Below are 24,621 nucleotides of genomic sequence, written 5' to 3'. Positions count from 1 at the left end.
ATTTTCAATTAGTGATTATTCCATCTTAATGACTATCAATAATTTAAGAAAATACCTGTACTGTATTCTAATTATTATATAATCAGTTCCTAGAAATATCTATGGTTCACATACTGAAGGCATTAAACACCCAGTATAAAGGAAAAAGATGTTTGTCTTTTTGAGAAAATGCTTCTATTCTTATTCCTTTATTTCACCAATTGTGATGTTCTTAGACATTTTATGTTGGTTCAGTGTTGCCTGCCCATTAATCATTATCATATTTTTCTAGTAACAGTCTGTTACTAGGCCTTACGTTCTCTTAATCTACTGCCATTTTTAGTTGCAAGCATGAAAAGCACAAATTAGTCCTCCAAAACAACCTCTGCCCCACATCATAGAGACTTAGGGCAGGGAAAATTCCAGCCAACCTCATCACAAATTCTGTGCTAGCTTTTGAAAAGAGTTAGGAGGACATGCACAAGAATCTGGAATAACTTAAACTCTTGTTGTTTTTTATGAAAGGATACTTCTTATCTAGGGGTGAGGAAGAAACAGCTATGTTTCAGTTGAGCAGCACCTGTAACAAGTCTGTCTCCCTAAGGTGCCCAGCCTGAGTCCTGAAAAGTACCTTTTATTTGACTTGGTACTTTGTCTTTCTGAACCTTGTCCACCTTGGGCAACATCTGGCAGAGGTTTTTTATTACATAATATAACATGTAAACAATCAGTTAAAACAAGAGATACTTATTCTGTCCCTCTGCTGCTGCTGTTGCTAAGTCGCTACAGTCGTGTCGGACTCTGTGCGACCCTATAGACGGCAGCCCACCAGGCTCCCCCGTCCCTGGGATTCTCCAGGCAAGAACACTGGAGTGGGTTGCCATTTCCTTCTCCAATGCATGAAAGTGAAAAGTGAAAGTGAAGTCGCTCAGTCGTGTCCGACTCTTAGCAGCCCCATGGACTGAAGCCCACCAAGCTCCTCCGTCCATGGGATTTTCCAGGCAAGAGTACTGAAGTGGGGTGCCATTGCCTGTCCCTCTAGAAACAAGTAAATAGCCACTTTCCCTCACCATACCCAGTATTCCCCAATGATAGAATGAGAGTGTGACATATAACAAAAAAGAATGCACTAAGCTGTAAAGCTGAACTATAAGCTACCCAACAGAGTTAAATTCATAACCCAAAGAAAGCTATAGGAGATTATTTATACATCAGCAGATTGATAACAGACATCCTGCACAGACTTGTGACTTCCCTGGAGCACTCCAACAACAGGCCCCTTTGTGGTTTCCCACAATAAGAGAGTTTCATTGTACAGGGGAGGTGATAAAAAGTAAACTTTTACGTTCTCAAGCCAAAATTGTGTACTTGCAACTTCTTTGAAAGAGCTCATATTGGGATGGTCATCATGTGAAAAGGATTGCTATAGTTTTACAAATGTAAATGTTAATGTGATTAATTATTATAATTTAAAGATATTTCCAAATCTTGAGATAACACTAAACAGTGAAAATTGAATATTCATTACTTAAAAAAATAATTTTTAAATTAATATTTAATTGGATATAGATTACTTTTTAATTGACATCAAAATTTTTAGCTTTTCATTACAGAAAATTTTAAATAAATACAAAAGTAACCCATCACCAATCTTTAAAAATTATCAACTCGAGCAATTTTGTTTCACCTATACTCCCACCCGCTTCCCTACTTCCACAATATTTTGAAGCAAATCCCACACATAATATTGTTTCTCTTAATGGGTCAGTACCTTTCTCTAAAAGATACGGCTCTTAAAAAATAAAAACATGACTCAATACAGTATTTATTAATGTACATAGAAGTTCAGCAATCATTCCTTAATGCTCTAAAGTATTCAGTGTTCACATTTCCAATTATTTCTTAAATATCATAATTTAAAACACACCTAGAAAGCTATTAGTATTTGTAATATAACAGTAAGTTAAACACCGTAAAAAGCAGCAATGCAAATGTTGTTAAATTTGTTGCACCTACTTTTTCTTTTCAGTGTCTTGATATGCTGGAATGCTTAGGAATTCCCTGGGTCCAAGCTGCTGGTGAAGCTGAAGCCATGTGTGCATACCTCAACGCCAGTGGTTATGTGGATGGCTGCCTCACCAATGATGGAGACGCTTTCCTTTATGGGGCCCAGACTGTTTACAGGAATTTCACTATGAACACCAAGGTATTTTTTCTTTCTCTTTTTTCAGCATTTGTTTTAAAAACTAATTTTTTAAAGGGGATTATTAGAAGATAAACTAAAATGTATAAAATGCTTACCGAAATGCTTGTGTTTTTTTGTGTGTGTGCACGTGATCGCGAAGTCTTGTCTGACTCTTTGCAACCCTACGGGCTATAGCCCGCCAGGCTCCTCTGTCCATGGGATTCTCCTTGCAGGAACGCTGGAGTGGGTTGCCATTTTCTTCTCCAGGAGATCTTCCCAACCCAGGGATAGGTCCGGCATCTCCTGCATTGCAAGGGGTATTCTTTACCATAATGCTTGGTACACAGCAATTGCTAAATAAAATGCTTACTCATATTAAAAATATCACTACTGCATGGTTCATTCTCTTTTAAATGTGGATTTCTCTAAGAACTTGATTTGTTTCACATGGTTTACTTCTAAATCAGTTTCAATTATGTATTATAAAATGTCATGTGGTATGTATTGCCTTGAACCAGAATGTCCACTGTTAGTAAGCCTCAGAACACCTCCAAGTATGCAAAGAGAGATATATAAGGATGTTATTAGTAGTTGCAGCATTGTCAATACTTTCAAAAACTTGGCAAACAACCCAAATGTCCATTAATAGGGAATGGCTAAATACAGCCATGGTTTTCATGGAGGCAGGTACTATACATGGGACATATTCATTGTAACTGTTCAAGGTTGAGCAAGGGAGACTGGACATTTGATGGATTGAAGCTAGGAAAACTAAGCCATTTGCCAGAGAATTCTGTTATCTTTCTGAAAATGCTCCCAGTGTCCCCATTGAGAAAAACTGTCTTGGAGTCCATCTAGTATAATAGTAAGCAGTCATTGAGGCCTAGGTGGCTCTAGTAGTAAAGAACTCACCTGCCAATGCAGGAGACATGAGAGATGCAGGTTCAATCCCTGGGTCAGTAAGACACCCAGGGAGGAAGGCATGGCAACCCACTCCAATATTCTTGCCTGGAGAATCTCATGGAGGGAGGAGCCTGGAGGGCTGCAGTCCATAGGGTTGCAAAAAGTCGAACATGACTGAAGCAACTAAGATATCCAAATGTATTAGTGGGCAAGAAATATTGCAAAATAGTATTTTTATATAAGCCTATTTTTACTTTAAATAAGCATTCGTATATATGTGTTAAAGAAAAGAGTTTCTTAGAGGAATATGCGTGGCTGTCAATAATAGTTACTTCAGATGATGCGTTTACAGGGAATGTTTACTTTCTATAGTATACATTTTATGTTTAATTATGTAAGATGAAAATCTACTTTTGTAGACACCAAAAAACAAGAAGAAAAAAATGACTACTATAGTTGTTTTTTTAAAGCTATTTTTGAAACTTAATTTTATTTTCAGATGTTAAAATGTTAGGTTATATGAAGATTCTGGTGATCAAGATAATTTTAAACTTCTAGGAATAAATATTTAGAAGCAGCTTTGACAGATTATGTTTTACAATGTTGATTTTGTTTAGTTTTCTGAAGATGAAACTTAATCTGTACTTTCTTCTAGGACCCACATGTTGACTGTTACACAATGTCATCCATCAATAGTAAACTAGGTTTGAATAGAGATGCTCTGGTTGGGCTGGCAATACTACTTGGCTGTGATTATCTTCCAAAGGTATGCTGAAATTGTAATTATTTAGTATTCATAGTGGCTTTTTTTCATACCTTACATGGTACATAAATATGAATATAATATGGTATTATATAGTTGAGGACCTAATTTAGATGTGGGTGTAATAAACTATTCAGTAACTAAAATAATCAACATTTCAAGTGACATTAAAATGCTCTCTCACTGTGACACTGAATGTTGTAAATGAGAATAGAATCATAACTGGTACTACAGCTTGAATCTCAGTATACTATTACTATAAGAGATTCATGTGCACATTTGACTGTCCTTTTAGAGAAATAGGAGCTACTCTTTTCTTGTCTCATGCCAATATTAGTTTCTATCACTGTTTGTCTGTGTCTGGTTTTGAATCTCCATAGTAACTTTTTAACTGTACACATGTTCCATGTTATTGTTACTGTTGCTAGGCAACATGATTATTGGGCTAAGTCATTCATCCATCTATGCCTCTTAGCACTGCATTGAGCTTTGCTCATGAAAGCCTTTTTATATCTTAAGATAACAATACATACTCAGTGACAGGTATAATAGGTGAGGGATGAATTAATTAAAATGATAACCCCATTCATAAGTATGATATTTAAAAATACAAAATGATTTATATTGTAGCTCCTACTATTTTTATAAAGTCCCATTATTATGTCCCTGCTGATCATCTTTGTATCCTTTTTAAATCCTTCATTATACTATAGACTGTATACCTAAGAGAAGTCTAAAGAGGGATGACATGTATTTTTTTTCACTAGGTCATAGAAGAGGGAAAAAATAATAGGATAGTAAAATTATTAATTCTGATTTCTAATCTGTGTCACCAGTGACCAAATAGAGAAATCAATAATTTTTTTTAACAAGAAAACAGGAAAAAAAGCTGTTAAATAACACAAAAAAATAATTATTATAGTTCTCATTCTGAAATAGAAGATTCCTATTTCATATGTAATTGTATCATAACTAAAGTCTGGAAACAACCCCGTGTTGAATATAAGAAAAAATTTGCAAACTTGAACTCACAAAAACCGGTTTCTGGAAACAACCCAGTGTTGAATATAAGAAAAAATTTGCAAACTTGAACTCACAAAAACCGGTTTCTGGAAACAACCCAGTGTTGAATATAAGAAAAAATTTGCAAACTTGAACTCACAAAAACCACTAATAAATAGTGGTATTTATTACATTATAGACTAGCCTTGCCTATTTTGATTTTTTATATCTTTGCAACCAAAACTGCTATCTATTTATATCATTGTACTTAATGATCTTTAAGACACTGTTATAATAACATAATTTGCTGTGAAAAAATTTTTGGAAAAAAATTTAATATGTAACTAAATGCTAGTACAGGAAGGGTCATATGCAAAATATCTAGTAATTGGTTTACTAAAGACATAGGCTGTAGAAATGGAACGGGCTTCTGGCACCCTCTGTTGTGCCATGTGTAACCCTAATCCTCAGTGTAGGTGGGTTGAGAAGGGAACTCACATTAGGGAGAAGACTCCTTTGCCAGCAGGCACTCAGGATATGTGGGCAGTGACTGTTTACTAACCAGTTTGGAAGTATTTTAACACTGATATGTGTATCCTGATACATATTGGCTAAAGAGCAGCATTGCTTACAAAGACATATTAATAAACTTTTATAGGAACTAGAAGACTCAATCTAAACCAGAAATTACCATGTGAATATACATTTATATATATATATATATATAGATAGATAGATAGATAGATGTATGTGTGTGTGTGTATATATATATATATATATATATATAGTATTGGAAATTAAATGTTTGTTTTAATTTTCTTAAGTTACTAATTTCAGGATTAACTTGGAATTCTCCTTTGTTCTATTGGATGTCTCGATCTTTCAATATTAAATGTTTCATATAGTCAAAGAACATGCCTTTTCCTGATTATAAATATTGCATCATTAGGTTAAGTTAAAATATTATCAAAATAATGAACATAGAAAATGAAATGCTGTTCATCTAAAATGCTGTTCCTCCCTCTCCTAAAATAAACTGTAAGTGCTTTTGTATGTAACTTTCTGACATTTTTGGTTACATAAGTTAACACTGTAATCGCTATTTAACCTCCAAATCTAAGCCACAGCATATTCTCTTCTGCAGTTTTCATTTACACCTAACAATGCGTCTTGCACACGTAGAGCTACCTTCTTCTCTGAGCTGCACAGTCATCATCTTTCAATCTGTTCTCTAGTGATTAACATTTGAATTTCTTTTCCCACTTTCTGAAAGGGAGTCCCTGGAGTTGGAAAAGAGCAAGCATTAAAACTGATAAAGATTTTGAAAGGGCAAAGTTTACTTCAGAGGTAACTAAAAATTATTTTTGCTTATGACATTAGTCTTCTAGTCTTGTTGAATTTAATAGTGTGTAAAATAAGTATTGGGCTTTCCAAAAAAGGGTTTTGTATTTTTAAGCTGATCTATATTTTCATTGACAATCACTTATTTATTCTGGCATTTTCCAAAGAAAGCTGAAAAGAACATGTCCTAAGCCATGCTTTGTATAGTCAATGTTATTAGCTCACTACAAACACAAGTAGGAAGATGTCAAATTTGTTTGTTTATAACCATGGACATTTGCCATAAGCTATCTTAGACTATTTTATCAACAAGTAAAGATAAACCAATATAATTTTATATTTAAATTTTTTTATATAAATACTTTGATACTGTATTTTTCTATAAATGAAATGTCTGACATGTTGCAAATATTTAATTAGTAACACTTGGTCAAAAGTTTTACTTCACTACCCTTTGTTCTGTATTCACAAATTATAATGAATTCAGACTATATCATTTGAGGATTCAGGCTTCTCTGGTAGTTCAGAAGGTAAAGAATCTACCTGTGATGCAGTAGAGCTAGATCTGATCCCTGGGTCTGGAAAATTCTCCTGGAGAAGGAAATGGCAACCCACTGCAGTATTCTTGCCTGGAGAATCCTATGGACAGAGGAGCCTGGCAGGCTATAGTCAATGGGGTTGCAAAGAGTGGGACATGACTGAGCAACTAACACTTTGACTTCATTTGAGGATTCAGGAAAATTAAGATAAGAGTATATTGAAGTTTTCAAACTGTGCTGTTTTGTTTTGAGCTTTCAAAACGAATCTATCAATTATATTTCCTTGATGAGGGCAATGTTTTATAAAAAATGAATATTGATGATAATAAAGCATAGAATGAATAGAAGGAAAGGAACCAGGACACTGAGACAGTTAAAATAATCTTGGCCTCTAGGAGGTATGAGATAGTGAGTAAATGAAAAGAAGCATCAAGTGGTAGAAATGAAGATTGGAATGACCATGAGTAAGATTTCAGATATTCATGCTCTTTCCTAAGATGCCTCTCTTTCCACTGTAAGGCTAATGATAGATCTAAGACTTTAATAAACTCATTATTAATATCAGCGATTACTATTTTCCAAAGCAGGAAAGCAAAGGTGTACTTTGGCATGGGGATGAGTTAAGGAATGATTTGGGAATTGTGAAGAATAAAAAAGGAAAAGCAAACAAATATGACTCTTGGCTAACTATAAATCATTTTATTGAGACAGTTTCAGCAAAGGCGAACTTTTGGCAATATTTTATGTTTGTCTTCACAGTTGAAAATAATGAGATTATATTTTCTTATAATAATCTGTCATTCTAATTTTTATTAGTTTAGACTAACCTTCCCCTGAGTTTTAAATTTTTTTATCTTTTTATGTTCCCAGGCTAGGACAGCAACTTTACCGCCAAAGGGAAAATAAGTAGGCAAATGGAAAGGAGCAGAATAGCCTGACCTTTGAGAACATGGCAGTTTGATGACCTTAGTATTTGTTTGTTGTTTTTTTTTTAACCATTTTCTTTTAAAGGTTTAATCAGTGGAGTGAAAAATCTTGCTACTCTAATTCACAACCAGTACTTGTTAACAAACTGGCTCATTGCTCTGTGTGTTCCCATCCAGGTAAGCGGACATGAGGAATGATATCTCTAGAACACTGCTGTCAAGCTACCTATGTTTAGTATATACCTATGTTTCATCTCTATTCCTTTGGTATTTTTTACTTACCTACCTTCCTTACCAGATTGGGAACCCGCAGAGTCAGGAGTTGTGTCACATAGACACAGTAGACACTCAGTAAATACTTACTGAATGAAGTAATGTCATATCAATGATAGATATAGGATAACTGTAGCTTCAAACTGCATTATCAAATTATTTCAGTGTTAAAATTATGTTTTCAATGTAGAAATCCATTTTAAGAAAAAATTGTACTCATAAATCTTAGGGGAAAATGGAAGTGAAACCCCTTGTTTTTATATCAGTAATTTATTTATATGGTGTATTTTTATTGTGTGTGAAGATAGTGACTTAACATTAATTTCTAATACATGTTCACTGTTACTGAAAATAGCTTGGATTCTCTTCATTAGTCTTGATTTAAAAAAATGATCTCCCTGGAAATTCCCTGGCAGTCCAGTTGCTAGTACTCCATAGTTTCACTGCCAAAGGCCCGGGTTCAATCCCTGATCAGGGAACTAATAAATAGATAAAAAAAAACCCATCTCTCTCTTTACAGTATAAGAATTATCTTTAAAAAAAGGTGTTTCTGACATGTACTGGGTCAAAAAAGCCTTTTGCTCTCAGGAGAGATTAGGAGATCATGTTAGCTCATCTTTTAAAAGAAATTCTGCTCTATTTTTCTTAATATATTTTCATTGGCATTTAAGAATTGTAGATGATAACATGGAAGAAATAAATGTGTTTATAGATAAGATGCCATTCTACAGGGTTGTTTTTTTTTTTTTGATGCCTTATGAATGATGGTTTTAGGTCATATCACTTATGTAAGCTCTCATATATTCTCAAGACAGTGCTGAAGGTAGTCATGCTTTCCTTTTAATGGTCACTAGGGCCCAACATCCAGGCCACAACCAGAATTTGTTTATGTTCCAAGCTTAGTTTAAAAACAGCTATATAGGTAACTGAGAGCTAGCCACTAGCAGAGGTAATAATTGCTGTATTCCTTTCATATTCCTATTTTTTTTAAATTCCAAGAATTATTCTATTGACTAAATAATTTTTTACCAACAGTATCCTTCTTGTGTGTAGCTACCACGTACTGCACAGTCTTCTATTGATTACTCTAAATGTACAGTTTCATATTACAAATTAACACTTTCAGAGAGAAGAATAATTTACGAAAAAATAGTGTCAGTGATGGTAACAGCTAAGGACTTAGTTTATCCTAAGAATTACTGTTGTGTTTATTACTCTATTAAAATGTATTGAAACCCTTCTATATGCTAGGTGTTATGCTAGGCAGTGTTTGTTTTTGAAAATTTAGGTAAGGCAAAGAAAAAATGTATATAGAAGATAATTCTAAAAGGCAGTGAAAATTATACTTTTTATGTCTCCATAAAGGTTCATCTAAGGATCATGAACGTAATGGATGCAAATTATGTCAAACTGATCGATACTGTGAACCACATGATTATGAATACTCTTGTCCTTGTGAATGGCACCGTACAGAACATGAGAGGCAACTGAATGCCGTAGAAAACAATATTAAGAAGTAAGGTTATATTTTTGTACTCATTGTTTTCTGCTGTGTGACCTATTTATATACCTTTGGTTGAATTATTTCCACATAACTTCCCCTCATGTGTAGATTAATGTTTCACAAAATCCCTTTCTTGATTCTGTTCAAAAGTTTGGCCATCTTATAAGATAGTAATTTAATAATATTTCAGTGAGAAGGTTGATAACTGGTATACTATGCAAGGACACTTTTCAGTAAAGGAGATGAGATTAGAGGTGATGATTTTCAGTTCAGTTCAGCCGCTCAGTCGTGTCCGACTCTTTGCAACCCCATGAACCGCAGCATGCCAGACCTCCCTGTCCATCACCAAATCCCGGAGTCCACCCAAGCCCATGTCCATTGAGTTGGTGATGCCATCCAGCCATCTCATCCTCTGTCGTCCCCTTCTCCTCCTGCTCTCAATCTTTCCCAGCATCAGGGTCTTTTCAAATGAGTCAGCTCTTCGCATCAGGTGGCCAAAGTATTGGAGTTTCAGCTTCAACATCAGTCCTTCCAATGAACACCCAGGACTGATTTCCTTTAGGATGGACTGGTTGGATCTCCTTGCAGTCCAAGGGATTCTCAAGAGTCTTCTACAACACCACAGTTCAAAAGCATCAATTTTTCAGCACTCAGCTTTCTTTATAGTCAAACCATCACATCCATACATGATTTTAAAGTCTATCTAAAATTGCCTGATTATATTAATAACCTGTATATAACTTATTTTCAGAAAAGCTTGCAGTTGTGAGGGATTCCCATTCCATGAGGTAATGAGTAATAATTCAACTATGTATTTATCTCAGAAGGTTTTTATAAAAGTTTGAATGTTCCATTCTTACTTTCTCTTCTCTTGCTAGGTTACTCAAGAATTCCTTCTGAACAAGGATAAATTGGTGAAGACAGTCAGGTACCAAAGACCTGATTTATTATTGTTTCAGGTATTTGAAAATAAACTCTTACTTTACAGTGTAAAGTTGGATACTAGAAAGATAAGAAGAGGTAATCACTTTGATTGCTCTGAGAGGAGGTTTGAAGTAGATAGCTATTGAATGCATGTGTATTTTGCAGGCATTTGTATCTACTTTTCATTCCTTTGTCACACAGTAGCTATATATTGCAGACTATAAGACAAATCACAGTTATGCTGTTCTTTACAAGACACCTTAAAGGCCATGTGTAGATGTGTTGTATTCAGGACTGTGTTGAGGGAGAGATGCTAATAACTGGAGAATGTAAAGGTCAAGCATATTGTTACAGAAGACAGTACAGTTTACAAGCACATTGACCTAAATTTAAATTTGGACAGTCTGTCACTTACCATGTAACTCTGGATATGTGTTTTCCTCAAAAATAGAAACAAGATTACCTATCTTGTGAAGTCACTTTGAGGATTTAATGAGACTATTTGTATTAACCCCTAGTACAGTGAGTAGAAAAACAGTCACTCGATAAACTGTAACTGCTTGTTGCTTAGCTCTACCAACCACAGTAATAATAATGGCAACCAACATTTATTGAACATTTAAAATTTCATATTATATTTAACACATTGCGTGTAATCTTCCCTAACTTTATAATCCGTGTGCTGGATTGTATTTTACAGAGAGAAAACATGAGGCTGAAAGAGGTTAAGTAATTTACCCAACATCTAGGAAATATGCTGGCATTCAGACCCAGAACCCTCACAGTGAAATCATTGTGCAATATTGCCTCCTTAGGAGGCTCACTGCTTATGGGAATCTTCTTGTTGACACAACTTTAATATTAGTTATCTCTTATGGAAAAGATAAGATCACCTGAGAGTGCTATTTGTTCACCAAGAGATAATGAAGTCTTATTCTATTTTTTATTACATCTACAGAGATTTACTTTTGAAAAAATGGAGTGGCCCAATCACTATGCATGTGAGAAATTGTTGACACTGTTGACCCACTATGACATGACAGAAAGGAAGCTCGGTCGAAGGCACTCTAATCAACTGCAGCCGATTCGGTAATATAAAGAATTGTATGGACAACTCCCTCTGTTTTCATTGGAACATCTTATGATCTAAAGTATTCTTCTTAATGTCTTTAATAGCAGGATATATCAATATATCTCTGTTTTAGAAGAATGGAGGAAAGGTCTGCTGGAATATTAAAAGCTTGTTCAGGGGTTAGTGTCAAGATAACATAGTAAGTTCATGCTTTGATACTTTTCAGCCTCAAGCATGTAGTAATAATAGACTGTTAAAGAAATATAAAAAGTTGTGCTGTGCTAAGTTGCTTCAGTTGTCTCTGACTCTGTGCGATCCTACGGACTTTAGCCCGCCAGGCTCCTCTGTCCATGGGATTCTTTGGGCAAGAATACTGGAATAGGTTACTGTGCCCTCCTCCATGGGATCTTCCCAACCCAGGGACCTGTGTCTCTTATGTCTAACCTGCAATGGCAGGTGGGTTCTTTACCACTATTGCCACCTGGGAGGCCCCTATAAAAAGTTGTAGCTAGGCTTAACTAGGTAATTATCTCAGTGTCAGTGGACCAGAAACGGAACAGAAATGTAAGTGGAAGGGCTGAAACTGAGACTTGGTGACTCTCAGTGAAGGGTATATGATTATTCATTTTATTATTCTTGAAACTTTTCTTAATGTTTGAAAATTTTCAAAATAAAAAGTTTTGGGAAAGTATTAAAAAAGATAAGTTCCAAAGGAGTCACAATCCATTAGCATACATCTTTGATGACAATAGTAGACGTCAGAATGATGGAGTAATATTTCAAAGCTTTGACTAAAAATAATTGGCAACCAAGACATCATTAAAATTATTCACTGGCTGGCAAGACACTTGCAAACATATGAAGATTAAAAGTTTGCCACTCACAGACCCTTGTTAAAAGCACTGTTAAAAGTTGACTTCAGCAAGAAGGAAATGAACTTGGGGGAAAATGAGGATAATAACAAACAGTGGTCAGCTATAGAAATTGAAAAAATATATTTAGCTAATTTAATAAATCGAATGGAAAAAATATGTATATACATATCTTTATAATGCTTGATAGTTAATATATGATGATGACAATAAACTGACATTCCCAAAGTATGCATGTAAATAGTTAAGGATAATCACTAAAACATGAGAAATACCACTTCTATCTTTAAAACCAGTACATAAAATAGGAATGTAAAACTCCAACCAAAAGAATTATAGGAAGGTGGAAAGGTAAAATAACAAAGATGAGCTTAGTAACCAGAACCGCAAATAAGATGTATGAATAAATCCAACTATGTCAGTAATCGTAATGAATGTAAGTGGATTAAACTCATATATTAAGACATTATATTAGATGAGTAAACAAAATTTAGCAATATTCTGCTTTATAGGGCATGTGTAGAATAAAACTATATTAAGTTTGAAAATAAAACTGAAAATAAAACAGTTTTAAAAGATTTACCAAGGCAAAAATTTACCAAAGTGATGTAGCAAAGTTAAGAGAAGCAAAATAGACTTTAAAACAAAAATTGTTATTATGTAAAAGAGGAACACTGAATAATAATGAGAGGAAAATCTGATAAGATCTAACAATTATAAACACTATCTTTTAAATAAGCAAATCAGAAATAACTACTCAGTAGTTCCCCACAGAATCTTTAGAATATTATTAAAACAATAAAAATTAGTGGGCATTGAGTTATTCAGTCAACAGATTGAAGATTTCCAAATAACTCGTGCAATTAGATCCCATTAGATGTGTTTTTTTTTTTTTTCAGAATCGTTAAAAACCGAATCAGAAATGGAGTTCATTGTTTTGAAATAGAATGGGAAAAGCCTGGTATGTACATACTTTAAGCAAAATTTATAACATTTAGTCATGTATGTTTAGCAGATATCATATGTAAAACGTGTATATAAAAAAGAAATGAATCACATACACCAGTGTACCTGTGCTATATGTAACTCATAATAAATTTTAAATGTCTTAAATTGATATTCCTTTTGTAGTTAATGTTTACAAAAACAATATGGAAATGGTTTTGATGTCTATTTCTAAAGAAAATACTACTACAAAGACTCTGGTCATTGGATTTCACTGTGTAGTCAGTTCTCAAGAAATGAAGGTTGTTGATAGCACCTGCGGTGCTTCCTTTCCTTCCTTCCTTTCCTTCCTTTTCTTTCTTTACTGTGTTTAGTTTTCATGGGAATTTATAGTGTCAAATGACTCTTATTTTCTGTAGACAGAAATACAGTGAGCTCTGAATTAGCTCCAAAACTGAAGGCAGGGGAAGAACTGAGCACTTAAAATGGAAAATAATCCCAAATTCATTTCTGTTTGGTTTTGAAATTAGATTGTAGGACTACATGTGACTGAGTGAGAGAATAGATTTGTCAATAAGTTCTAGTTGATGAACAATAAAGAATTACGTAAGCTGTTCAAGGGAATAATAGAAAAGTAGCTAAAGAATTTTGAAAACCGTGTAGAAACAGTTTCACCTACTACAGTGTATTTTCAGGAAAGACAATGCCATTAAGCCAGTTTGCCATGCATCTCTTCTGTCTAGAACTCAGGGTTAGGTGCCCACTTTCACTTATCCTTGTTGGAGTTATCCCTTAAGGAGAAAATGTACCCCAGGTTGCTTTAAGAAATACTCTTAAGTTCACTTGTTTCCATTGTTTCTACTTCGGACACATTAATTTACATTTCTTGATAGTTTGGCTTCTTATGTAGTTTTGTCCTCATATAGGATAAACATAAGAATCTAGTGTACTATTTATGTATCTCATTGTAAATGTACACATTAGCATTCTCATTTTTGTTTATTGACTTGAGTTATTATTATTCTTGTGAGTCCAAGTAAGCCTGGGTATTTCCTTGAGAGACTGATAATCTTTGAAACTCAATCTGGAAAATGGTAATAGTTTTGATGACCTTTCAATTCTGTTCTTTTCAGAAGCTACTGCTAAAGACAGCCAATGTTAAAGTTTTAGGAAATTGTCTGTTTTCATTCTTTATCTGGAATTTTACACTTAGGATACTGAATTAAAACTGACTAACCTTTACGTTTAAGGCACTAGATCTGATAGAGTGCCTGATGAACTATGGACTGAGGTTCGTGACATTGTACAGGAGACAGGGATCAAGACCATCCCCATGGAAAAGAAATGCAAAAAAGCAAAATGGCTGTCTGGGGAGGCCTTACAAATAGCTGTGAAAAGAAGAGAAGCGAAAAGCAAAGGAGAAAAGGAAAGATATAAGCATCTGAATGCAGAGTTCCAAAGAATAGCAAGAAGAGATAAGAAAGCCTTCCTCAGTGATCAATGCAAAAAAATAGAGGAAAACAACAGAATGGGAAAGACTAGAGATCTCTTCAAGAAAATTAGAGATACCAAGGGAACATTCCATGCAAAGATGGGCTCGATAAAGGACAGAAATGGTATGGGCCTAAAGAAGCAGAAGATATTTAGAAGAGGTGGCAAGAATACACAGAACTGTACAAAAAAGATCTTCATGACCCAGATAATCATGATGGTGTGATCGCTCACCTAGAGCCAGATATCCTGGAATGTGAAGTCAAGTAGGCCTTAGAAAGCATCAGTACAAACAAAGCTAGTGGAGGTGATGGAATTCCAGTTGAGCTATTTCAAATCCTGAAAGATGATGCTGTGAAGTGCTGCACTCAATATGCCAGCAAATTTGGAAAACTCAGTAGTGGCCACAGGACTGGAAAAGGTCAGTTTTCATTCCAATCCCAAAGAAAGGCAATGCCAAAGAATGCTCAAACTACCACACAATTGTACTCATCTCACACTCTAGTTAAGTAATGCTCAAAATTCTCCAAGCCAGGCTTCAGCAATACGTGAACCATGAACTTCCAGATGTTCAAGCTGGTTTTAGAAAAGGCAGAGGAACCAGAGACCAAATTGCCAACATCTGCTGGATCATGGAAAAAGCAAGAGAGTTCCAGAAAAACATCTATTTCTGCTTTATTGACTATGCCAAAGCCTTTGACTGTGTGGATCACAATAAACTGTGGAAAGTTCTTCAAGAGATGGAAATACCAGACCACCTGACCTGCCTCTTGAGAAATTTGTATGCAGGTCAGGAAGCAACAGTTAGAACTGGACCTGGAACAACAGACTGGTTCCAAATAGGAAAAGGAGTACATCAAGGCTGTATATTGTCACCCTGCTTATTTAACTTCTATGCAGAGTACATCATGAGAAGCGCTGGGCTGGAAGAAGCACAAGCTGGAATCAAGATTGCCGGGAGAAATATCAATCACCTCAGATATGCAGATGACACCACCCTTATGGCAGAAAGTGAAGAGGAACTACAAAGCCTCTTGATGAAGGTGAAAGTGGAGAGTGAAAAAGTTGGCTTAAAACTCAACATTCAGAAAACGAAGATTATGGCATCTGGTCCCATCACTTAATGGGAAATAGATGGGGCAACAGTGGAAACAGTGTCAGACTTTATTTTTCTGGGCTCCAAAATCATTTCAGATGGTGACTGCAGCCATGAGATTAAAAGACGCTTACTCCTTGGAAGGAAAGTTATGACCAACCTAGATAGCATATTCAAAAGCAGAGACATTACTTTGCCAGCAAAGGTCCGTCTAGTCAAGGCTATGGTTTTTCCTGTGGTCATGTATGGATGTGAGAATTGGACTGTGAAGAAAGCTGAGCGCCGAAGAAATGATGCTTTTGAACTGTGGTGTTGGAGAAGATTCTTGCGAGTCCCTTGGACTGCAAGGAGATCCAACCAGTCCATTCTAAAGGAGATCAGCCCTGGGTGTTCTTTGGAAGGGCTGATGCTAAAGCTGAAACTCCAGTACTTTGACCATCTCACACGAAGAGTTGACTCACTGGAAAAGACTCTGAAGCTGGGAGGGATTGGGGGCAGGAGGAGAAGGGGATGACAGAGGATGAGATGGCTAGATGGCATTACCGACTCGATGGACGTGAGTCTGAGTGAACTCCGGGAGTTGGTGATGGACAGGGAGGCCTGGTGTGCTGCGATTCATGGGGTCGCAAAGAGTCGGACACGACTGAGTGACTGAACTGAACTGAACCTTTCTCTAAGCTGTTCCTACCGTCTCTAAAACAAGAGAAATTTAAAGTTCTAATTTAAATGGAACTTCATTCCAGCTCTTGCCAGGTGGAAAAAGATCACTTCTGTATCAACAGATTATTAGAATAGAGATGTTGTAAAGTAAGATTTGCATGAGTTATCCATTTGTGATAACCTAGTTGACCTCGTAAAATGAGTTACCTGGGAAAATGGAGTATTTCAGATCTGTTAGTAAGGTTGTTTTATTGTATTTTTAATCCGTTAGAACATTATGCTATAGAAGATAAACATGGAGAATTGGCTGTACAAACAATAGAAGAAGAGTCATTGTTTGAAGCAGCTTATCCTGAGATTGTTGCTATTTACCAAAAACAAAAGTCAGAAAATAAAGGGAAGAAACAAAAAAGTAAGTATCCCATTTGATAACTATTTATGCTGCGCACATAAATGAATTGTCCTATTTGAATCTACCGTGTCCAAATTTTGCTGATTCTGTAAAATCAAGAGTAAGGATTATATTCTTGCTCCTTTGTCTTGACATACTTTGTTTTAAAATATGAAAACCTGGAAAAAAACATTCTGCTCTGAGTCTGGTAACTTAACTGAGTGTTAATAATAGTAATTACACTAACCATTTATTGAGCAATTAGTATGTATAACATATTTAGGATTATAAATACATTTTATTTCCCAGAACTCAGTGAAGAAATTTTAACGTTATTTTATAACATGACAGTAATAACAGTATTTCTGAAAGAAAATATTTTATAATATTTTATTAATAATTATTTTGTTATAATTAGGTATAAAACAGTTTTCAGGAATGCAGTGAGACAAAAGAGGAAAAAATTGATCATATAGATTTCTGATCTGAACTCTTTTTTATTTACCCACATTAAAGAAAATAAAATAGATTTAAAATAGATTTTAATTGTATTATGTATTTGTTTCTTTTCAGGCATGAAAATTAAGTCTAAAGGAAACAGTTTGCTAGAATCAGATGAGATGATGAAAGTTCAGTCACATATGACTTTAAAACCCACATGGGAAATCTTTCCTGATCAGAATTCTAAGTTAAGCTTGGAAATTTCCCCTGATTCTACATCACCCGAGGAATCTATTTCCACATCATTGAATGTCTTGCTTTTAGCTGAAGATGCTGCCTGTTTGACTACACAAGAACAGTTAATATCTTCTCCAAGATCTTTGGCTATGCAGCAAATTAAAGATATCAGTAAGTCTCTAATTGCAGAATCTAGTCAACCTAGTACCTCATCCCATAATATATCCGCAGTTGCTGATCTGCACTTGAGCACCATCGACTGGGAAGGTACTTCTTTTAGTACTTCTTTTAGTGATTCTCCAGCCATCCCCAGGAACACATTTACTCATGATTTAAAATTGGAACTTGAAACAGCTATTCCTGACAGTTTTAAAAATAATCCAGAGCAGTTGTATTGTGAAGCAGAACGGCACACCACCAGTGTTAATAAACTGTCCCGTTGGGATCTTCAGAAGACTAATCCTGAGGAGCACCTACTTTCTGGCATTAGTGATTTACATCTTCAGGATTTACCCTTAAAGGAACGAATACTTATAAAATCATATTCTCAGAATACTGTAGAACCAGACGTTGGCCTAAAAACTTTGTCCCTACTTACTGTAAAAGAACAGTGTATTGCTAATAGTACTTCTCGTTGTCCACCACATCTTTCCAAGGATCTAGGAATTCATTTGCAAAATGAATCTAGAAACTGTAAAGTTCTAAAAGGAGACCAGCTATTTCAAGAAAATGATAAATCAAGTACATCTGTACCCTTGTCTGTCAATAACCCAGGAACGAAAACCTCCAGTGTTAGAACTGGGCCACCAAATGCTACTTTAGATCATAGTAGAAAAGCTGGTGTTCAAATCGCTCGGAAAACTGTAATGAAGAAGAGCGTGTGCCTTGACAGACTTTCCTCTGATGAAGAGAGTGTCCCAAAGTTTGGGAAAGCTAAATCCACAACTCAAAAAATGAAGCAGAGTTCTCAGAAGCATAGCCCAACCCAGTTCAAGAAAAATGATCCCAACAAATTGAGTAACCCTAAGGCATATATTAAAGAAATTGAGCAGTGTGTCCAGGCTTATAAAACAGCTAGAAATGAAGAAGCCTGTCTCCCAGATGCAGCAAAAGAGCCTCCGAGTTTTCTACATAACCATAAGGATAAAGATGACTCTGGTACCTGTTTGGATAGTCCTCTTCCTTTAAGTCAGAGATTAAAACTAAGGTTCCAAAACACTTGAAATTTAAAGTATTCAGGTATGACTTAGTATTCTAATACTGATGGCATTAGCAGAAGCAGAAGGAAGGTATCTGATTAATGTGTAGTAGAAAAATTTAATGTAGTTCTATATATTATGAGACCCTTGCCATTTTAATCAAAACTGTAATTAAAATGTTCCCTAAAACTTTGGTTTTAAAGCATTATCCTCTGTGGTGAAAACTCCAGATAATGTATATTTTTATAACATACTTTTTCCATTTTAAAAAATATCTTTATTGATTATGCTTTAGTCATATCCTTGAAATGTTAGCATAGCACTAGACAGAGTAAACGCTGTACCCATTTGTTCATTTTTACTCATTTCTTCCACAAGCCTCTAAAGCATTTTTGGATATTACAACTTGTTCCCCGGAGGATAACTCTTTATAATTGCCTGCATTCTCATGTCTTCTATTGTACCTTTCTGGGAGTTACATTTACTTTCAATGTGAAGATACTTTCAACTGCTCTTCCAGTTTCAGTAATCTCATTCTCTTTTGTGAAATAAAATTCACAAAATTGTATATATAGTGAAAGTCATGGTTGTAGTAGTTGATTAAATTTGGAAAGCTACTTCTTACATATCCCCAGAGGTTCACAGGTATGCCAAATGGACAAAGATTTGAAACATAGAATGTATAACCAGAAGAGGATTAGAAACTTGCTTGGAATCATGCAACTAATTAATAGTGGTATGAGAACCAGATTTCTTTTTTATAGCACTTTTTTCTTTCCCTTTTTGTAAAAAAAAAAAAAAAAAAAAAAGAATCTGTGGCTTCCTGGGTGGCTCAAGGGTGAAGAATCCTCCTGCAATGCAGGAAACACGAATTTGATTTCTGGGTCAGGCAGATCCTCCTGGAGAAGGAAATGGGATCGAACCCAGGTCCCCTGCATTGCAGGCGGATTCTTTACCAGCTGAGCCACAAGGGAAGCCAAAGAATACCAGAGTAGGTAGCCTATCCTTTCAATGGATCTTCCCAACCCAGGAATCAAACCAGGGTTTCCTGCATTGCAGGCAGATTCTTTACCAACTGAGCTATCAGGGAAGCCCAAAGAAATGGCAACCCACTCCAGTATTCTTGCCTAGGAAATTCCATGGACAGAGGAGCCTGGTGGGCTACTCTGGGAGCATGGGGTCGCAAGAGTCAGACATGGCTTAGCAACTAAACAACAACATATAATACTCACATCAATACCTCCAAATATTAAGTTATTCATTACTTTACCTACCACTCAAAAATTCTAAAGGGAACCAGATTGGAAAGGAAAAAGTAAAACTATTGCTACTTGCAATGGTAAGACCTCATGTTTATGAAATTCTGAGGAATTCACTAAAAACTATTAGAACTGATCAATAGTTCAACAGGTTGCAGGATACAAGGTCAAGATACAAACATCAGTTGTATATCTATACTCCTGCAATAAATAATACTAAAATTCTTTTTACAACAACAAAAAAATACTTTGGAATAAATTTAACAAAAGAAACAAAAAATGTACTCTGAAAACTATAAAATATCACTGAAAGAAATTCAAGATAATCTAAATAAATGAAAAGACATCCATGTTCATGGATCAGGAGACCTGATATTGAGATGAGAATACTTCCCAAACAAATTTGCAGATTCAGTGCAATCCCCACCAGTTCCAGCTGATTTCTGTATAGAAACTGATAAACTAATTCTGAAATATATATGGAAATTTAAAAGACACAGAATAGGCAAAATAATCTACAGAAATGATAAGGCAGTACTTGCCCTTCTGATTCTGATTTCAAAATTTACCATAAAACTACAGTAATGATTGTGTTGAATGCCATAAAGGTAGACATATAGGTCAGTGAGATAGAATGGAAGGTCCAAAAATATGTCCTTGGGCTTCTTAGGTGGCTCAATGGTAAAAAATCTGCCAGCAAGGAAACATAGGAGAAAGTGGGTTTCATCCCTGGGTCGGGAAGATCCCTGTAGAAAAAAATGACAACCCACTCCAGTATTCTTGCCTGGAGAATCCCATGGTCAGGGGAACCTGGCAAGCTACAGTCCTTCAGGTCACAAAGAGTCGGACATGACTTAGCGACTAAACAACAGCAGCGATAACAAAAACTCATTTGACTTTGCTATAAGTTTCCTCTTTTAAAAATTTCCCATATGCCTTTAAATAGTTTAGTTAGAAATAACATGAATTTATATATGAAAACAATAAATTTACTTTGAAGGCCTGACATTAGAAAAATTGACAGTATGGTGGCTACCAAGAGTGTTATTTCCTTGGTAAACTTAACCACATTTTAGAATTTAGCCAGTTTTCAACTAGTATCACATATTTATAGTAATCTCAGTTTTAAATGCATGTGTAATATAACTTTTAAATTTTCAAGGACTTAGGCTTTTGGCATAAATTGGATATTAATTACTGCATAGATACGTGTACAGCTCTAAGTTCTGAAGTTAGAGTTGAATAAAACGCCAGTACTATGCATTGAAGGGGATGAGGATGAAGTTCTACTTTGGAGTAATTAATTTGGATTTGAACTGCTTACCTGACCCCACGCGCAGTAGATTTATGTTCTCAGACATATACCTAAAGACTCCTTTTTCACCGACTTCTTTTTATTGTGGTATAATTTACGTACAATAAAATCCACTCATTTTAAGTGTAAGTTTGATGAATTTTGGTAATTGTGTCCATTTGTGTAACTTAAACCACAATCAAAATATGGAAAATTTCCATCACCCCGAAGTTTCTTTATGCTTCTTTGTAGTTAATCCTCTCTCCCAAGCCTTGATCCCAGGCAACAACTGATATGCTTTTCTCACTATGGTTTGCTTTTTCTAGAATTTCTATAAGCAGGACCATACAATATATAGTCTTTGACTTTCTGCTTAGTACATTTTTAAGACTTATATGTGTTGTATATATTAATATCTTGTGGTGTAGAGTAGTATGACATAATTTAATTGTAGAGTAGTATGACAGAATATTCAGTTCAGTCATTTAGTTGTGTCCAACTCTTTGTGACCCCATGGACTACAGCACGTCAGGCTTCCCTGTCCATCAACAACTCACAGAGTTTGCCCAAACTCGTGTCTATCAAGTCGGGCATGCCATCCAACCAACTTGTCCTCTGTTGTCCCCTTTTCCTCCTGCCTTCAGTCTTTCCCAGCATCAGGGTCTTTTCAAATGAGTCGGCTCTTCACATTAGATGGCCAAAGTATTGGAGTTTCAGCTTCAGCATCAGTCCTTTCAATGAATATTCAGGGTTGATTTCCTTTAGGATTGACTGGTTGGATCTCCTTGCTGTTCAAGTGACCCTGAAGAGTCTTCTCCAGCACCACAGTTCAAAAGCGTCAATTCTTCAGCGCCCAGTCTTCTTTATAGTCCAACTCTCACATCATACATGACTACTAGAAAAACCATAGCTTTAACTGTATGGCCCTTTGTTGGCAAAGTGATGTCTCTGCTTTTTAATACACTGTTAAGTTTATCATAGCTTTTCTTTTTTTTTTATTTATTTTTTAAATTTTATTTTATTTAACTTTACAATATTGTATTGGTTTTGCTTCAAGGAGCAAGTGTCTTAATTTTGTGGCTGCAGTCACCAAGAAAATAGTCTCTCACTGTTTCCATTGTTTCCCCATCTATTTGCCATGAAATGATGGAACCAGATGCCATGTCATTTTTTGAATGGCGTAATATTTATACACCATAATTTATTATGTCATCAGTTGATGGAAAATAGAGTTTTCACATTTTGGCTATTATGGATAGTGTGGCCATGAATATTCAGAAAGAGGTCTTTAGGTGGACATATATTTTCACTTCGGATAAATAAGAAGGAGATTGCTGGTTCATTTGATCAGCATCGGAGAAGGCACTGGCACCCCACTCCAGAACTCTTGCCTGGAAAATCCCATGGACGGAGGAGCCTGGTAGGCTGCAGTCCATGGGGTCACTAAGAGTCGGGCACAACTGAGCGACTTCACTTTCACTTTTCACCTTCATGCATTGGAGAAGGAAATGGCAACCCACTCCAGTGTTCTTGCCTGGAGAATCCCAGGGACGGGGGAGCCAGGTAGGCTGCTGTCTATGGGGTCGCACTGAGTCGGACACAACTGAAGTGACTTAGCAGCAGCAGTTGATTAGCATATGTTTAATTTTTTAAGGTACTAGCACAGTCTTCCAAAAAACCATTGTGTTCCCAACAACTATACATTGGGGTTTTAATTATGCTGCTGCTGCTGCTAAGTCGCTTCAGTTGTGTCCGACTCTGTGCGACCATTGTCACAAAAACTTAATGTTGTCAGTCATTTTCATTTTAGTCATTCTAATTGGTGCATGGTGGATCTCATTGTGACTTTGTATTTTCCTGATAATTGAAGAAGTATCATGCATATTGGGCATTTGTGTGTCTTGTGAAATTTCAGTTCTTTTTGCCAAATTTTAAATCGGGTAGTTTGTTGTCTTGTTATTCAATTATAAGTGTTATTTTTTTCTAGATACAAGCTCTTTGTCAGATATGTGTTTTGCAAATATTATATCCCTGAGTCATTTTAACTGTCTTTAAAAAAGAAAAATAATTAAAATTTTTATATCTATTAATTTTTGTTTCCACTGGCCTATCTAAGATATATTTGTCTAACCTAATGTCCCAGCTATTTTTTCTGTTTTCTCCTACAAGTTAAATGGTGTTTACCTCTTACATTTGGGTCTGATTTGTTTCAAGTTAATTTTTGTGTATCATGTGAGATAAGAACTGAGGGACATTTTTTTCCTATACAGATGTCTACTTGCATGATCACAATTTGTTGAAAAGAAATTTTCCCTCATTGAACTACCTTGACTCCTTTGTTGAAAAATCAGTGGCCCATGAAAAGTGTCAGTCTGTTGCTAAACTATTTTTTCCATTAATCTGTTTGCCTATCATCACTCCAACACCACCATCTTGATTACTATAGATTTATAGTAAGTCTTGAAATCAAGCAGTTTATCCTTGTTCATTATATTTTCTTGTCAAGGTCACCAATTGACCTCCATATTACTAAAGCTAATAAACAACTTGCAGTCTTAAATTTACCTTTCTGCAGAATCAAAGACAATTGAACTTTCCTTGAAATCTTCTATTATCTTGTTTTCCATGTCAACACTGCTTCTTGGTTTACCTCCCTCCTCCTTGGCTATCATTTTAAACTCCTCATAGGCACAAATATTCATGCTCATTCAATATTAATACTTGTGTTCCTTCAGTTTTCTCTCTTATTCACTCTAGATATTTTCTACCCTCATGACTTTAGCTGCTTATGTGTTTATGATTCAGACATGGATCATTAGCCAAAGTTTCTCTCCTAACCTATAGATCTGCTTACTTAACCAATTTCTGACATCACTGGGAATGAGTACAGTGATAGAGATGGGTTGAAGCTTCAAGATGCCTGACATATCTAACCCTGGATGTAGTTCCAAGTTTTGCTGTAACTGATTCCTGGTTCCAAATGAAGTCATTTGTGTAGTGAATATTCATTCAATCTAGTGACGACATTAACTCATGGTCGATTAAATAAGTATTATGTACATCAAATGTCAAGGACTGCCAGGAGAGACAAAGTGGAGTAAAACCCATTGTTTACTTTCAAGGAATTGACAATCTAGAGCAAGGTAGGGCAATTTGGCATATTTACACCCAAGAATAAATTGTACTGGCAAGCACAGAATTGTTCAATGAATGAGATAAAAATCAATACTATAGGAGTCTTTCAGAGGAAGGAAGATTCCTTCAGCAAACATAAAGATGTGACTGGGCTTTGAAGGGTAGTTTCCCTGGTGGCTCAGAAGGTAGA

General features: G+C 35.5%; 1 protein-coding gene across 3 annotated transcripts in view; it reads left to right on the top strand.

Moving 5' to 3' along the window:
* Nucleotides 1-21,446, top strand: part of GEN1 (GEN1 Holliday junction 5' flap endonuclease) — a 30,746-nt gene extending 9,300 nt beyond the window's left edge. For all 3 annotated transcript variants that reach the window (XM_055540885.1, XM_055540884.1, XM_055540883.1), the window contains 11 exons: nucleotides 2,009-2,185; nucleotides 3,723-3,833; nucleotides 6,106-6,179; nucleotides 7,724-7,815; nucleotides 9,277-9,427; nucleotides 10,167-10,203; nucleotides 10,294-10,374; nucleotides 11,298-11,428; nucleotides 13,183-13,244; nucleotides 16,747-16,887; nucleotides 17,440-21,446. In XM_055540885.1, the coding sequence (XP_055396860.1) occupies nucleotides 2,009-2,185; nucleotides 3,723-3,833; nucleotides 6,106-6,179; nucleotides 7,724-7,815; nucleotides 9,277-9,427; nucleotides 10,167-10,203; nucleotides 10,294-10,374; nucleotides 11,298-11,428; nucleotides 13,183-13,244; nucleotides 16,747-16,887; nucleotides 17,440-18,767 (2,385 nt within the window). In that variant the 3' untranslated portion in view covers nucleotides 18,768-21,446. The remainder of the gene's footprint in view (nucleotides 1-2,008; nucleotides 2,186-3,722; nucleotides 3,834-6,105; nucleotides 6,180-7,723; nucleotides 7,816-9,276; nucleotides 9,428-10,166; nucleotides 10,204-10,293; nucleotides 10,375-11,297; nucleotides 11,429-13,182; nucleotides 13,245-16,746; nucleotides 16,888-17,439) is intronic.
* Nucleotides 21,447-24,621: the final 3,175 nt, after the last annotated feature.

Source organism: Bubalus kerabau, chromosome 11, assembly GCF_029407905.1.
Source record: "Bubalus kerabau isolate K-KA32 ecotype Philippines breed swamp buffalo chromosome 11, PCC_UOA_SB_1v2, whole genome shotgun sequence".
NCBI lineage: Eukaryota > Metazoa > Chordata > Mammalia > Artiodactyla > Bovidae > Bubalus > Bubalus kerabau.
Note: the sequence above shows the minus strand (reverse complement) of the source record. Positions and strands in the feature narration are given on the sequence as shown.